The sequence below is a fragment of the Patagioenas fasciata genome, chromosome 14, assembly GCF_037038585.1.
Source record: "Patagioenas fasciata isolate bPatFas1 chromosome 14, bPatFas1.hap1, whole genome shotgun sequence".
Lineage (NCBI taxonomy): Eukaryota > Metazoa > Chordata > Aves > Columbiformes > Columbidae > Patagioenas > Patagioenas fasciata.
This window is the reverse complement of record NC_092533.1, coordinates 16,196,537-16,213,906: the sequence shown is the minus strand read 5'-3', so window position 1 is coordinate 16,213,906 and position 17,370 is coordinate 16,196,537. Positions and strand designations below refer to the sequence as shown.

The following is a 17,370-nucleotide window of genomic DNA, read 5'->3' as shown; positions in this document are numbered from 1 at the left end:
TTCTATTCCAACAGGTCATAAGTTAGTTAATAGCTTTTGCCACTCCTTTACAAATACATGTCCCTTTTACGTATTCTTGCTGTTTCAGTGGTTGCACGCACCTTGCTGTGTCTTGGAACGCAAGAACAAACCCACCGCAATCTGCTTTATAGCCTTACAAAACGGGGAGAAGGAAGTATGTCAACAAGAAAAACCCCCATTTTGACAACAGATTAAAACCAAAACTTTGACGGGAAGCCATAGAGAAAACCTGACGCAAAAATGAGCAAAAGCAGCCCCGATGCAGAACTACCAGGAGAGGATGTTTAATTAAACGTGTCAGTTCTGCGTGCCATGGCTCAGACGGTATTCTCACCTTGCTGCAGGGGCAAAGACAACCAACACAAGGCACCAAAGCACTTCATACTAAACACTTTTACAGCTTTTTAACCCCAAACTCAGAGTTGCCAGTAGCACCTGCATTGAGGTCTCCATAGGTCAGAGCACAGGAGCAGGGGCACCTTTGGGGACATTTCAAACCCAGAAGCTCCTAAACAAAGAGGTGACCAAAAGCCTGTGTTGGCATTGGGAGCGCTAGAGTTAGCGACGCATCGTACCATGCCAAGTACTGCCATTAGCCTCAAATTTGCTTATCCATAATATAGGAAAAAGAAAACAAAACTCGTAAATGAAAACAGTTTGCTCGACAAGCAGAAATAAGTAACATGGACCACGGAGTGCCCTTCATTGTGACTTCATTGCACGACTTCCTTCTCTTCCCACGTCTATCAGATCACCAAGCTCCTTGAGCTCAAGGTTTTTGAGGAATTCAAGGGCAATGAGAAGTGCAATCTAGAAACCATGGTGTTTTTAAATAGCATTCTTAATTTTATATGTTTTTTTAGAGAAATGCTAAGCATTTTGTCTCTGTTCCAAGTTATCTACAGACTATAGAATTCGGTAGACAGGTAGGTGTGCAGAGAAAAGATGCAGAAAGGTAAATGTTTGATATCAGAAAGGTCACCAGATTTCAGTAAGATAAAGAAGAATTACATTATTTGGTATCCTGGCAAACTGTTTAAATGCATAATTAGATTAATTTTTGCCAGAATTATTAAATATTTTCTACAGATTGCATCGCAGGTTAAAATTTATCTGCATAAAATACATAGTGGCTTTGAAAGGATGAACTTTATTTTTACTTCTTAATATTCTTTGATCATTCTAATCCCTTTAATTTTTTAACATTTATGACTGCTTTACAACTGAAGATATTATATTCGCCAGGGCAATAAGCAGAATTATTTTGATAGCCAGATTTAAATGTTCAAACTTTATTTGAAGAAAAACTTGGTAGAAAATTCAAACTAGGTTGGAAATATGAAACTCACATTTTGTGACTGCAAGAAAAATACCTTTAGAAATAGATACTATCAATCTATTTTCCCATCTTTTAGAGTTAAGATTGATTTTTCCTGTAGCAGTATGTCAGTGTTGAAAATTAAAAATACATTAAAGAACTGATTATGATTTATTTTATACATCCTCCTCTTCTCCCGCCCACAAATCACTAGCATAAAATTAAGCAATTAAAAGCAGGGAGGTAAATAAACTAATTCAACATCTAGTACATGCTGGGGAGAAAGAATGCATTCCCAGCAACTTTTCCAGAGCCTGCAGAACTCTGTGTATTACAAAAAAGGCTTCATTTATTGTCCAGCCTATTTTAGCGAAAGTTATAGCACAGTCTGCTCTCAGGGGAGGACTGATTCACTCTCTGCGGATATGGAAAACCAGTCCATTAAACAAAAAAAAAGTCAATTTTATAGGAATTTGTGATATTTTTTTCTTCCTTTCTTCCATCCCACAGTAGACTTTTCAATCTGACTGACAAGTACAAGTTTATAGCAGTAACACATTACTTTTCCTAAAAAGTGCTGGTAATACAGAATTCAGACAATAGTCTTGATAACATGAGTTCCCAGATCAGAAACTCTGCAGATACCTCCAGCTAGCTCGGTGTGAGCAACACACACCTGGTCACCGCCAGCACCCAGCCTGCGAGAGAGGGCGACCAAAGGTGGCCCAGCCGTGACAAACACGCAGAGCCACCCCCGAGGTCCCTCAGGACGCCAAACCTGCTTCTGCTGAAGCCGACGGCCAAACTCCTCTGAGCATCACCGCGGCGTGGGCACGGCCCTTGGGGAAGAATTCCGGCCATTATGACACGCGAGTTCAGGTCACCGTGGCGCTGGCCGTACCGCCCGGGCGATGCCTCCAGCTGCTGGATCCCCAGCACCGCGTGAGGCAGAAGCCGAGCGTAACCATCTACCATGGACTGTCTCACACCGTGTAATTTAACAGCAAGCTCCTCCGCAGTCTGCGCAAGCCTCCTCTGCTGTATTTACATGTATTCTGTGCTGGAGCGGTGTAACTCCAGTTTGGAAACTGAGGGTTCGAATTTTGGTCCCCCCCCACCCTGTTCCTCTCCATTTTGGCTAAGGACTCTGTGCTTTCACAAGAATTAACACTTTTAGCTTTGCAGCATTAACTTTTGGGTAAAAAGGAAAGCTTTCCATCAGTTCATATAGTCAAAAGCTATTCCAGAAAAGGTCTCTAAGCAAACAAGTAACTATTAGTAATAAGAAATTATCTGCTCAGATCCTGAGTCCTGGGTGATATTGGATTTTACATTACAATGATAGTGCTCTCAATCTAATGTGCTTCATCTCTGTCAGAGTCACCTTTCACTGTCACATCCTTTTATTTTGGTCTGTGTGGCAGCATTAACAGCTGATGTGTGAAGTTTGTGGTACATGAAGAGCACAACGTGGCGTTACAACATTTCAGCCCTCAGAGCAGGATCCTCCCCAAAACCAATGACTGCACTGAACAAGCCTGCCAAACGCCCGTCTCTCCTCCCTCTGACACACCAAACACCTTTCAAACAGCTTTTTGTCTAGGGCAATTGTCAGATATCTCGTCATATTGTTCCCCACGAACCTGTTACCCGACACGAGGCAGACCCGGCCGGGTTTGTGGCTGCAGAGCACACATCGGACGCACTTGGAATCCCACTGAACCCCATCTGTTCACACACCAGCCAGCACGGCAACGTCCCCGCTCCTGAGAAAAGTCGTCTATTGTGGCTTAATTAGCACTAACCCCAGCCTGGGGGAAGCGTGAGCTCTCACTTTGCTGCCTACACGCCCGGTCGGAGGTGGGCAGGGAGGATTTCAAGCCCCCAGAGCCACCGCAGCCCGGGCAGAGCCCCCCCCGCCGCCCCGGCACCAAGTCAACTCACAGGATCTCCAGGTCGCGCAGGGCTCGGAAGGCTCCATCTTCGATGCAGCTGATCTGGTTGTTGTCCAGTTGCCTGCAGAAAGGAAGGGGAGAGGATGAAGGCTGGGGCCGGCACGGGCAGAGCCGCCTCGGAGCGCCAGGCTGGGGGCTCCCCCGTCACCGAGGTGTCCCCTCCGCCCCCCGGCAGCGCCGGCTCGGCCGCCACGCCGCTCGCCGCGCTGCTCTGCTGGCTGCCGCCTGACAGCGCGGCACGCCACCGCACACTGGAGCCTGGCAGCTCTCAGGAAATATTAATTGCGCCTTTTTTTTTTTTTTTTAAAGGCAGAAGGGAGTAATTTCATTACATTAGGGCATCCAATCCATTATGAGCTTTTACCGTCATGTCACTGAAACAATTTCATTAAGCTAAAGGCCTGTAAATCATTGGAGGTCACTGGGCTGCCCTCCGTGACCTCCCAGAAAGCCTTTTCTTCTTTCAGTGGAAGTTGGAGTCCTCTGTCCTGACAGTACTAAATCTCCAGGCTTTATCTGCCCGAGAGCTGTGAGAGTGCATGGGGAATATACCAATTCCAAATTAGACTCGACTAATCTAATTTTATAGTCTTTTTATTATTCTAAGCACCAAATGTCTGTGGTGGTTCGATGCCTCTCTGCATTGTTACTGGTCCCATCTGGTAGCCCGTTCTATTGAAAGATCTCTGACTAAACACAGATTCTGTCTAACTGCATCAGGGAGAGCAATCCAGTGACAGAAAGCATTATACGCATGTACACTTAAAGCACTATTTTGCTTCAAAATGTGTAATTTAATATTTGGATGGCGGAGGTCTCTCATTTGTCTCCCCGCATACACGATTTAAATATGTTTTACAACATACGCGGACACAGCAGTGCCGCTACATCTGTCCCTTTTGCTTAGAAAATTGAAGTTATAAGTCACATTTAAAATTCAGTGATTACGTTTGCTGACATCTGATCCTTTAAAGTTCACACTTAGAGAAATAAAATTATGTACCTACCCACATGTAAGTACAATATCTGCATCTCATAAAAAGCAGAAGCAGGCTCCTGACTGTATATTATACTGCTCTTTGCATAGCTCGTACTTTAGATTTGGCCAGGCAGGGAGCGTTTGGCCTCTGTGTGTAAAGTATCATGAACAAAGATCCCAAGATTGTATTGCAGCTTATGGCTACTATCACAAAGTAATAAATATATATGCAGAGATAGCAAATACATTACACTCATAAATAGACAGAGCACTACAGTATAATCACAAAACAAACTTTGGGGTAAAGAGTAGAAGGCAATACAAAGGTTTAAACGAAGCAATGGTAAATATAATCTTTATGCAGCCCTTTAAAGATTGAGTTTGGTCTACTAACATGGAACACCTTGAATATGTATATACGGGAAACTTATCCTTCGTAATGTAGTCTGGTCTCATTTTTTACAATTTAAAGTGCACAAAAGACCATGCACACTATAAGGTCTACCTTAACTTAGCGAGCATAAAGCCCAGCTATGGTTTCTCATAGGTCTCATAACTTTGAATAACATGCTGAATTTGACAAAACTTCAGCAATGTGTCCTATACTGACAGATACCGGGATGTACAATAATCCAAAATTGATTTTTCTGGAGCTAAGAGTTCATGCATAGTATGTGTACATAAGTATACACATACATATTTATGTTCTTTCTGTTTCTCCCACCACCTAGGAAAGATGCTAGAAATGATCTATTTTTGACTGCTGGAAGGACCAGGGCTTGCTGAGTGGCTTTTTCCAACATCCCTGTTTAATTGTGTGGGTCGTTAAATATTTGTTGCTCAAACAGAAAAAAAAAAAAATGGTGCATTTCAGGCAGAATAAACTTAAAATGAGTTAAATATAACGCTGGTTGCATGACTAAGTACTTCACACTTCAGTTGGCTTTATTAAACACAAAGTTGGCACACGTTAGCATGACGAAGAGAAAGGCACAACTTCAGAACCACCTCTCTCTTGCACAGAAAGTACTATATATTGCCTATTTTTATTTGAGTTACACTATAATATTGATTTTTCTGCCAAATAGACTAAAATAAGCAAATAAACCCAGTGTGCTAGTCAAAAAGCCTTCTGATTGAAGGGCTTCCTATGCAGTGTATTGGGTTTTTTAAAAACCGCTACTGTCATAGATTGATTTTTGTTGAAAAAGCGTAATGACAATCATATTTCTCTAGGTCCAGCCACGCTAGCGCTAAAACCAAGTTTAGTCCGTGTGATTCATCCCCAAAATCACAGCCAGGGAAGCCTCCAGGTGCCCAGAAGACACGCACTTAGCAGGATAGCGGGAAATAGGGAAACTATTCCTTCGAGATAGACCCTGATTCTGCCTGCCCCATAAACTCGCTCTGCGCAGTCTCTGGAGACACCCGCACGTTTAATGCTGCTTTGGAACAGAGCTCACGACTCCTGGTATCTATCACGGCAAAACATTCACATCTGTGTTTAACTCTAAGCATGAGAATTTCTTCTCAAAAGGAACAGAACTATTAGTTGCCTTAAAATTAAGCATGACTTTTTAAGACCCTTCAGCTCCCCATTTATTTCTCTGTGTGTAAAGATGGAAATTCTGTTTCTTTGTGTCTGTAGAACACCCTGGTGAGTGTCTAAGCGGAGACTGGAGATTTGAGAGTCTAAAGCCTAAACAACATCTTCCTTCCAAGACCATGTGTTTAAAGTTTCGAGAAAACCTCAGGTAAAGCCATATAGAAAGGCAAAGACAGGTGCTCAACACATCATTTTCTACCCGTGAAAACACGTGGGCGAGCAGCCAGATCACATCCTCAACGTGGCTAAGCTGTGCATGCAGCTCTTCAAGGTGCAGAACAGACATGCCTACCATTTGTTGAGAACATCTTACCGTAATAAAACTAATCGTACGCAGATAAAGTAAAAATTCTGCCTTAAAAAAAAAGGAAAAAAAAATCAGTATTTCAGAGCAGGTGGCACATACATTTCGTTGTGGAACTTGCAACACTGCTCTCATTCCTTAACTGGTGCTGTCTGAACGCGCCCTCACCCGCACACGTTACCTGAGACACGGATCAGCTGCTCCAGCCTTACAGGTAAAGTCAAAAAGGGGTCCCAGCCAGCAGAAGAATTTATTCAGATTTAAATGCCATTTCCATTTGTCAGTGTTCATACCACTTCTAGAGGATCTTTTTCTCCTCAATACTACGTACAGGATGTTATGCATGTAATGGTGTAATGTGATGGTAAAAAAGGTCAGATAACACAAACTGAGGTTTAAGACACAATTTCAAAATGGACAAAGTGAGTTTTTATGCCTCCATTCCCTCCTGCCTTCTGAAGGAACACAGCACTAAACTCAGACTTCATCTAAAAATACCCCGTGATTCAACTGCCTCCGAAGAAAATAAGGGTTCTCAGGCAGAAAAAGCGAGCCTCTATTTAAAGATGCTAAAGGATGAATGAAACCGCAATAAGCGAGCTGTGTGAAATAGCAATGCCACACATGTGGCGCATTATAAGAGCTATAAGTCAAGACAAGAACAAATAAACACAGCCAAACTTGGAGCTCCCAGGTTTTTGCTAAGTGAGACGGATATCTACCTCTTCCTTGGGTTAGAGCGTTTCGGTGAAATGCTGCATCTCTTGAGCATCAGACCCGGGCTGGGTGATGCTGTCAGAAGGTTCTTGCTCCGATATCGGTGAACCAGCAGCTTGTGGGCCACTGAGCCCCCCTGTGACCCACCAAGGGGCACGAAGAGCATCACCAGGATCTCACAGAATGGAGCAAAACACTCAAGCATGGAAAATACTCAATGGGTACATGGGGTTTAGGTGAAGCGTGACACAGACAAATGCAAACAAACAACGGGAGAATTCAGAAAACTGTTCGGGGGAAAAGGCGTGTTTCGTAAGGTAGAGCTATAATACATCATGCCATGTGTATTATTATAATCTGACTCTAAGCATGACCCAATAGTCTCAGTTTTATTAAAAGGCAGAAAAACTATGTGACTAAATTATATGCAACTGATTAATCATTGTCTATCTTTAAAATTGATGCTTTGAAGAAAAACACTTGGACACAAATCACCTCTCTATGAAATGAGAAATAATGCTGCATCCTATTAGATTTATATCACCGGACGGTCTATGGTTCGGCCAAGACACGGCTTTAACTGTTTAAAACACTGTTCTCCTGACAGGGTAGAACTGCGGCTTATCCTTTACATTTGTACATTATCTATCATACGTGAGAGTGAAATTTCAAATAACATTTGGAAGAAATAGGATTTTACAGTGTTCATATTCTTTTGCCATTTGAAGCGATTCTTGAAATACCAAGGCTTGGAGTTTTTGCTCACAGCAAAAGCTGATGTCATTTTTATCATGCTACTGATTTAACATTAAAAACAAACCCATGACCCCCCCCCCCAAAAAAAAAACCCCAAACAAACAAAAATCCACTGTTCTAAAATACTAAAGAATTGAATTGATCAAGGGTAAAATTTTCTGACACCAAAATAATCTAATCTTTTACTAACATTAAAAGTTAGTCAATGTTTAAAACCCTACGTTTATATCTCTAGCAACGATTCTTCATATTGTAACAACTAACCTGAAGCCATATGTAAGAGCTTTTGGTATTCTTTCTGCAATTAGCCATGCTCACATTCACGAAGAAGAGGCCCTTCAAACATCAACATTCTCAATAATAAATGATATATTTGGTGGTTTATACTTTGTTTCAGTGAGGGATTTTATTTACATTCACAAACATTACGAGGGCAACTGCAATGCTCAAATGTTAATCTGGTTTTTAATTATACTGTGACAGGAGTTTAATTACTATAACCTCTTTATATATGTTACCCAGAATCTAGTTAAATAATCAAATAAAAGCCTGTATTAGCAAGTACTGCACTATATACTTTTCAGATTTCTTTGTCATATTTTATGTGTTTAGTATAAAAAGAAGTGTAAGAATAGTTGCACATTTAAGAAAGTTCTACACTTACAGATACAAAATTACTACTCTTATAAATATCCACTGCTATAGATCCAAGATTAAGCAAGAGCCGTTTCCTTGTTAATAAAAGGCTTGCATATTTAACCAGAAGTATCCATATTAAAAGTTTTGTCTTACTGAAATGGAATTCTCAATCGCTATTTCACAGGAAGGTGAATTCACCCTAACTTACTATAGAACTGTTGTTATAAAAACAAAACTAATTTTGTTAATTACATCTCCAAAACAACCTTGGTTTGGACAACAGTTTTTAACAAGCCTTTTGCATTTATTTTCTAATTCTGGGTCTACGCCATCACTTTCCTGGACAGTCGACACCCTTCAATAACCTGTAAGGATTAGACAGACACTCTATAACGTTTATTTTCCAGTCTCCAAACCAGTCCTTACGTAAGTTTGAGAATGTTAAAATTTCAAAGGAAAGTGACCCAATATTCTGTGTAAAATTTTTTACCTACCCAACTAAATTCCCTGTCCTTAAATTAAATTGATAAGGAAGCACCATAAATGGTAACAGATAGTCCTTTGAACTGAAACTAAATTTGATTAAATTGAACTAATATAAAGTTATTACAAAGTAGCTTTTCACGCCTTTTTAGTCTTTATTGTTGCTTTACTGAGATCATTCTATAAGATGTTGATTGAATGACAAAATTTAAATAATTGATACATTAAATTCAACATTAAAACAATTAATGAGTGGAGTAAATCAGTGGTGCAGAACACAAATAACAGAGCGGCTGTGATCAAGCTGAAATCTCTCTCTGGGATTTCTACAAGTGTTCCAAAATGTATTTATTTGTTTCTTTCTCCTAAAGACGTGGTTTTGCCAAAAGCTATGGTTGAAGCACTGTGCACAAAGAGCACATCCTCGCGAAATAATCAGACACAGCCATATTCTCTGCCTCCAGCTTTCATACCCAACCTATGTTGCCAGGCTGTTCAGTAAGGGGGGAAGCACATCTGATGTGGAGGGACAGAATTGCTTACAAATAATCACTCTGCAAACTATTCAAAAGTATTAAGTATTCAAGGTTTTTTAAAAATTACTATTATTATTATTATTATTATTACATTAACTCACAATTCAAAATGCTGCTGTCACAAACCAGGCAGTGTGTTAGCTTAATGCAAAACTTAAGTGACAACAAGTGGACTCCTCCTGCCTCCTCCCACAAGAATACACACACACAAACCCAAGATTTCCTTCAATAGCTGGGGGTTTAGAACATTTTTTTTTCTGTTTTTAACTCCCTCTGGTTGCTGATGTAACAAATAGTGCATACCAAGCACAGAAATGGCTGTCTCCATAGCAATTGGGGCAGGTTTTGTGGTTTCCCTAGTTACTCTTGACTGATAACCATCTGTTGTTCTCCTCTGCCATAGCCCCAAAGGGGAATAGGGAAGAAATGAGGAAGATAAAATGGGTGTTAGAGGATATGGAACTTATTTACTGTACTGTTTTTTACATTTTCAGAAGGTTTGCACTTACTTGAATCTCTGTTTCATTTATTGTTACCTTTGGTTGACAAGTATCAAATACCACATATAAAGAAAAGTTCTAATTCCAAAATGTTACTAATCATTCACCTTGTTAATAGGAAATCATACCAGGGAATCACGTTAGGAATATCAATAGGAAATAATATAACTAGTGATGTTACTATGTGGAAAAGTCGAAAATAAGGCAATTGCATAGAAAAAATATGCAGATATTTAATCTAAATAATTAGTAGAAATTTGTAATGTCCAAAGAGCATGGGGTAGAGGTGGCACAGAAGGTTCGCACCCTGCTCGCTGCTGCAGGTGGAACTGGATCACTCAGTAGCTGCCATTTCCACCCTGACCTGCAAGAACAGCTGGAAGTCACCTCTGGTTCCACCTCTGTGGCCAACACTTCCATCGAGCCCTGAGCCCCTTCCTCCCCATTCGCAAGCCTGTGCAGTGTCCTAAGGGGCACAGGAATGGTGTATCTGCAGGGACAGGCTCCCCATGGCCATGTCCCTCCTGCAGGACAGCAGCACCGCTCCACTTGCCCCACAGGCAGCCCCAGTGGCCCCGCAGCCCAAGTCACACAGCGAGGTGCGTACTATGAGCAAGGTCAATCTTTACACAGACTCATGTGCCATCACAGTATTACTTACACGGAACTAACAGCACATAAGTCATGCTCATTTTGAAGGAAAACCAAATAAGCCTCCGCAGGCTGGCTGTTACAGCCGATCAACATAGCAGCATGCAACTGGGGTTTGGGTTTTTCTCCTTGAAAATGATTCTGTGCGTATGTTCCGTGTAGTAACAAATCCATTACAGAACCAAAACTGAAAAAAGAAAGACACAGAATGCTTCATCCCTTAATATTAAAATTTATATCAGCTGTCACTTGTTCGAGACAGACACAATTTGTTTGGCGCTACCCGTATCTCTAAACCATGGCTTCAGCTGCAGGAAACTCTGTCGAGTGCTGCAGCAAGGCAGGTTATTGCTGTGCTGGTTCTCACCCCCAGCACAGGACAGGAGCGGACAGGACCGGGGTGACATTGCCACTGCCCCAAGGACACGGCACAAGAGCATCCCCGGGGCACTGAGGATGCCCGTGGGCACCCGCGGGATAAGGGACAGGATGCAGCAAAGCAAGGGGATGCTTAGCAAACAACGTAGCAATTCACGTGTTTCACTGTTTACACATTTTTATCATTAATAATTCACTAAATTCAGCTTTGAGAGGAAAACCGGGGCTCTCATGCCTTTAAGAGGCTTAGACTTTTTCAGCAAACATGAAAATTGCATGGCAGGATAGAGGCTGTGGCAGGGAGCAAATGCAATAGACCTCGGCAATTAAGCGAAGGTGAATGTGCCCAAGGGCCAGACACCAGAAGCTGCACTCTTACACATTTAGGGAGATGACAGGGCAAAAAGGAATCTTGACATTCAGTCTCCAGACATCTGTCCCCTTTGAAATCACATATTACATTAGAGTAATTCTATCACCTGCACTCGTACAATGGCTTGAGATATGTTTTCTAGCTCTTAAAAAAATTAGGAGGAAATAATACCAAAATAGTAAGTGTTGTGAGTAAAATCACAGCAGAGTACCAGCCTTGTTACACGGTGGGTAAATTTGGGCAAACCAGTAGAGAATCTTGAGGTTTTGTGATGTTTTTGTTAAATTAGAAAATTAATATTAATACCTAGTGGATGAATAGGCCAGTTATATCCATAAAGGGATGAAAAATTTTCAATATCTCAGTGTCTCATTTTGGTTTGAAGGATTATTATTATTTTCAACGTGGTTGTGTTCAGTCCCTCAACATCCAAGAAGTGCTAAAATACTGAAACCCACAGTCACTGGAGTATCGTTAACAGATGCTACACGTTTCAAGATGCTGCATTAGTTTTAAATCACTCTGACACGGGTTTCCAGTCCTGATCCTGCTTAGCACAAGCTCGGAAGCTTTTCTACAAGGCTCCAAAGAGCATCTCATCTTGAATACTGCTCTAGGCTCCAATTTTAGGATAAGTGGCACTCCAGAGCACAAAAGCTGTGGGGGCGGCTCCTTCCAGGTGTTTTGTTTGGCTTTAACCCTTTTCTCTTTTACTGATCAGGCAACAGCACTCGCCTTTGAGACGTGAACTTTATTCTAGTAATTTCTGCTGTAAAATTTGCCACCGAAAAATAACCAATGAAAAAATAAGTGTTTGCAATTACTTTAAGAGAAGGAGACGTGGCTTAGCCAGAGCTTGTCTTGTTCGCTGCCCACCTGTCCAGGCATTAGTAAAGACAGAGATTTTGTTTGTAACACACAAATGCTCCAAAAATGGCTGAGGTGCACATGCAGCTCCAAATTCTGACTCCTCACTTTGCTTTCATGTTTCTCTGCTTTCCAGGTATGCGACTTCCAGGTTGTACAGGAAAAATAGCAGGAGACCCAGGTACATCATATAACTGAGCTCCAAAGGCTGCTGCCCTCTCACCGATATAAAACAAGGCCATCAATAGATACTATAAAAACATCTGAGATTTGTTTTCCAGTGGTTGCTCCAATGCACATGCAATGTCCTGATCCTCTGTACTTAAGAGTCTTTATATTTGTCATTTCTTAGCATCACATCTCATTTTGCAAGTCAGATCTGCGGTTGACTTGTAGTCAATACTAGATAAGCACGTGCACAAGTTAAGGAATCGGTGCTAAGGCTGGGAGAGACGTTAGAATTTATCGTCGAGCTTCTGAGCTTTTAAAGCATTTACATCAAACTTCATTCTCACTACCAAAGGCGATGAATTCAAGTTCCACACACAAATTCCCACTGGAATTACTTCTTATGGTTGCAGCTCTGAATCTGCACTTCCTTGCCCCAAATTTGCTTGTTCTCCTATGTGACTTCAACCAAATAAGTTAACATAATATGTGCTTTGGATTTCTGCATTACCCACTTAGGCTACAAAAACCTTGATGAAAGGGTGGGTTCTTGCTGTGCACTTTTACATATTTATTTATATTTGTACTATGTTCATAAAAATAGCACCCTGCACTTCTCTAGGCACTTTGCTTATATACGTAACTTACGTAGTTATGTGTGTACATTTGCTTACTCATATATATATGTATATATGTATTTCTTTATTTATGAGTAAGCAAATAACACTCCTGTTAGTCTGAGAAGGCTGGTAAAAGGTTCAAAAAACCACTAAAATCTTCCAGTTTTGTTACAGAATCCCAGAATGTCAGGAGTTGAAGGGCCCTGGAAAGCTCATCCAGTGCAATCCCCCCCTGGAGCAGGAACACCCAGCTGAGGTTCCACAGGAAGGTGTCCAGGCGGGTTTGAATGTCTGCAGAGAAGGAGACTCCACAACCTCCCTGGGCAGCCTGGGCCAGGCTCTGCCACCCTCACCATGAAGAAGTTTCTTCTCATATTTAAGTGGAACCTCCTGTGTTCCAGTTTGTACCCGTTGCCCCTTGTCCTGTCACTGGTTGTCACCGAGAAGAGCCTGGCTCCATCCTCCTGACGCTCCCCCTTTCCATATTGATCCCCATGAATGAGTCCCCCCTCAGTCTCCTCTTCTCCAGCTCCAGAGCCCCAGCTCCCTCAGCCTTTCCTCACACGGGAGATGCTCCACTCCCTTCAGCATCTTCGTTGCCCCAAATTAACCATCTCCTGACATATTCCATAAAGAAGATGTCACTCAAACCTTGCCTTTGTGGATTGTGTCCTCCTCTACCATTCAGTCCTTTGTCCAAATCTACACCATTGCTGGAACACCTGCAAAACCCACCTACGCTGTCAATATAATACCTGCGTAACACAAATGGAAGCCCAAAACACCTAACAGGGCATCTACAGAACAAGAAGCGTTAGGAAAGAATAACTAAAAAAAAAAAAAAACTTTAAAGAAGAGTCAAAAGAAAACCCAGAACAGATTGTAGAAAAGGAAAGCAAATAGATGACCTGATATATGAAAGGGGAACCAAAAATAACATTGCTCTTGCTTATCTTAGGACCTAGTAATTATGGCAATTTTAAAATTCTTTGAAAAGTGCTATGGAAATACACAGCAAACTGGATCACAGTTGACCAAAAAACAACCAAAAAAACCCACCCAAACCCATTTTGTTATATTGTTTTCAAGCCAGCCAAATTCACGTCATCTGTGAAATGTTTATCGCCCAGGGTAAGGACAGCAATCCATCCTGCAGATTTATGTTTACAAGCATTTTGGAACAAATGTTCCTATTTGAACACCCATGTGAACCATAAGCATCCAATATGTTGGGATTACTACATTCAGTTTTTGTTAGCACATCTTGAATTTTCTGAACAATGGTTTACAAAATCAGCGTGGCACTACAGTCTATCCTGCAGGAACAGGGCACAGAGCATATGGGACAACTCTGCCATCTATTCATCGGAGAGTGTTTCTTTCCGCCTACATGAAACCATAGGTTTTAATTCATAAAAGCAAATGGCATCAATCTATTTCTGGCATTTATGCGATTGCTGCAGCATTTGAGTCCCTTACCCTTTAATATATTTATTTAATCCACGCCGCAGATGAACAACTGTCAGCAGCATCATGAGGTTTTATACAGTTTCAGGGACTGAACGCAAAACTCCCAGTTCCACTAACCCACATCATTTCTAAATTAAAATATGCTTCCCTGACCTCAGGATATGTAAAATACCAACCAAAAACACAGAACAGGGAGAGTTTCTATCATCAAAAGCTGCTGTAAACTCTCATTGCTGAACACCACTCACTGCAGTGGATAGTTATTGATCCTGTTGCTGTTGTCACAAAGTACATTTGTAAAGGTATAGGTAAAACACTTATAACAGCCCTCAGGTTTTACTGAATTGCAGTACTTGAAAATAAAAATATCATCAAAAACCCTATTGGTACCCGACATCATCACATAAACTTAGTTCTTAAAAGCGACCCAACAGGTGCTCAAGTCTTTTCCCAGCTTTCCTCCTGGATCGCTGACCCTGGGTAGGAAACTCCACAGCTGAGAAGCCCCAGTACCAAGGGACAACCATCATCTCCAGGACAACACGCTCTACAAAACCAGGCTGACAGGTCACCTCCAAAGGGCTTCGTTTCATCTTGCAGGAGACTCGAGTGAGGTAACTTAAAGGTCTCTATTTAGGAATAAATGCAGGACTTTTAATGAACTGAAATGTGAAAGAATTATTCCATTTAACACTGGTACAAACAGCATCACGAAATAACTACATCCCTAGTTTAAAAAGGATATAGATAGAAGATGGCTTATTATTAGAATTATGGTTAGCATTATTAACTAATTTCTACACCTTACATCTAAAATCAACAGCAAATACTGCAGATGCTGATTTATATAAAGGATTTCCTAGAATTTATAGACTTTAATATTTTTGTATGTATACTGCAGGGGTTTTTTAAGAAAAATATTTCATTTTTAAATTAACAACATCAACATTCAGGTCATCTTAGCCACTGTGATTTCTTAAACATGACTGGTTACATGTTCATTCACACTTACTAGCCACCGAATAATGCTTCTACGAGCCTTACAAAATTGGAGCCATTAACAAAGAATCTTAAAAGTTAATTTAATCCACATGACTTGAAAATTTGCTTGCTAGGTGGTATTTTTTTATTTGTACTTTTTTTCCCTGACATTAATCCATAAATATATTCCCAGCAGAGACAGCTGCTTCCTCTGCCAGGACTGTCATAACAATAAGGCAGCCTTGTGCAACACAACTTGGACTCTCTAGTAGGCTTAAGCAGCAAGTTGGGCTCAAAAGACCACACCAGTTACCTTACCTGACCCTTGCAACAAAAGCGCACGCATCTAATTCATACTGAAATGTGACAGCACTTCAATAAAAAGGCCAGAGAAAAACCCTGCCCCCCCAAGTTTTCTTCCTTGCGATCAAAGCAACAAATCTTTGGTAAGTAGGTAAAGAGGATACCTGCAGCACTGGCTTCACAGGACATCTCTCCCATCCTTCTCCGTCATTCTCCAAGTGCTGCTCCCCCAACTCACGGCAAGAGCTCCCGCTTGTCCCCCCGCCTGAACATTAACCCTTTGTTACACTTCCCAGCCGCTCCACAGCTTTGAAAAGCAACGGGAGCTAAAAACCAAACCAACCCCTCGGCCACCACCACCCCTGTGAAAATGGTTCCAAAAGCTGTGAGCCCCCTTACCCCGTGAATGGTTCCAGGCAAACCACTTGACCTCCCTGCAGGAGTCATTGTCCTTGTAAGACTGGTTTTAAAAGCACGACCTAATCAATAGCTGATGCTGCATATGACCTGAGCTCGGGCATGTAAATTAAATACAAAATAAAGCAGTTTCAGGGGTGAAACTCACATACAGGGCTACAGAACGGCCACAAAGGAAAGTAGGAGGAAGAAGGAGAGAGGAAAAAAACCAAACAAATAAAAATCAATCCCATTTCTAAAGCTAATTTTCACACCAGAAAGATCCATTTCCCACCACACATCTTGACAAGCAACTTTTAATGTGTGTGAAAAAGAATGATGTTTCACTGTACCGAGAAGCAAACTGGATGCGGTGACTCGTGTGTTGTGCATCTGGAAATGCAGCATGAACTGCTTACGGGGATCTTGATGCAAAGAATCGGCATTAAGAAATCTTGCACACCACGTCACAGTTCTACAGCCATTAGTTTATCTGTGTAAATGAGTTGCATTCTGGTTTTCACTGAGTTGGTTTCTTTCTTTCGGAAAAGCATCATTGCCTATATTCCACTATTAACAAAGCATGACTGCCTTATAAGCAACTTCTGATTGACAGGATATTGAAACAGAGGGAAATAATCTTGGTCATTCTTGATACTCTCATATTGCTTTAAAAGAACAATTACGAAATCCTCGGTTTCCCTAGTAAAACAAGAGAAAGGAAGAATTCTAAGCGTGAAACCAGCACCTTGACAAGCTGTGCATGCGTATTATCAGAGCGTCGCTGTACTGCTGTTCAATGGTTTGGAAAAATAACTCCAAAAAGAGCTTTAGAAAACCACAAAGGACTGGAGCAGAGGTTACTTCCACAGGAAGACAGAACTCTCTCATTTGTTTCTTTGACATTTATGGGACGACCAAAGGGTAAACAAAAGCAAAATTAGATCCCACAGGCTTTTGGTAGGAAAAAAAAGTGGAGGAAAATGGTATTCGGTAGCAGAAATCAGTTGTACAAATGAGGCCATCACCTAACGGCCCTTTCCAATGCTGCTATCTCGCAGTCACCCTATGTCATCTGGCCTTAAACAAAAAGGGTTTTATTCTTGCCTACCTCACAGCTATTTTACTAAAGCTGTTCTCGGATTTACACCTAGATAATCAACTTTTCACTTTTTCCATTAATCTCGTAACAGATATTTGAGTGCCTGAGGATTCCGTCCACGCTTCACTTAAGAGTTAGATCTTTCTTTATTTTACATTGGAAGAAAACATTGCAGATCCAACTGCAAACACAATTTCTTAGAAATAAAAGAAAACGAGTATTTTCCACAGGATCTTCTCCATATCCA

General features: G+C 41.3%; 1 protein-coding gene across 2 annotated transcripts in view; it reads right to left on the bottom strand.

Moving 5' to 3' along the window:
* Positions 1–17,370, bottom strand: part of SLIT3 (slit guidance ligand 3) — a 488,520-nt gene that overhangs the window by 213,342 nt on the left and 257,808 nt on the right. For both annotated transcript variants that reach the window (XM_065848802.2, XM_065848803.2), the window contains exon 7: positions 3,284–3,355. In XM_065848802.2, the coding sequence (XP_065704874.1) occupies positions 3,284–3,355 (72 nt within the window). The remainder of the gene's footprint in view (positions 1–3,283; positions 3,356–17,370) is intronic.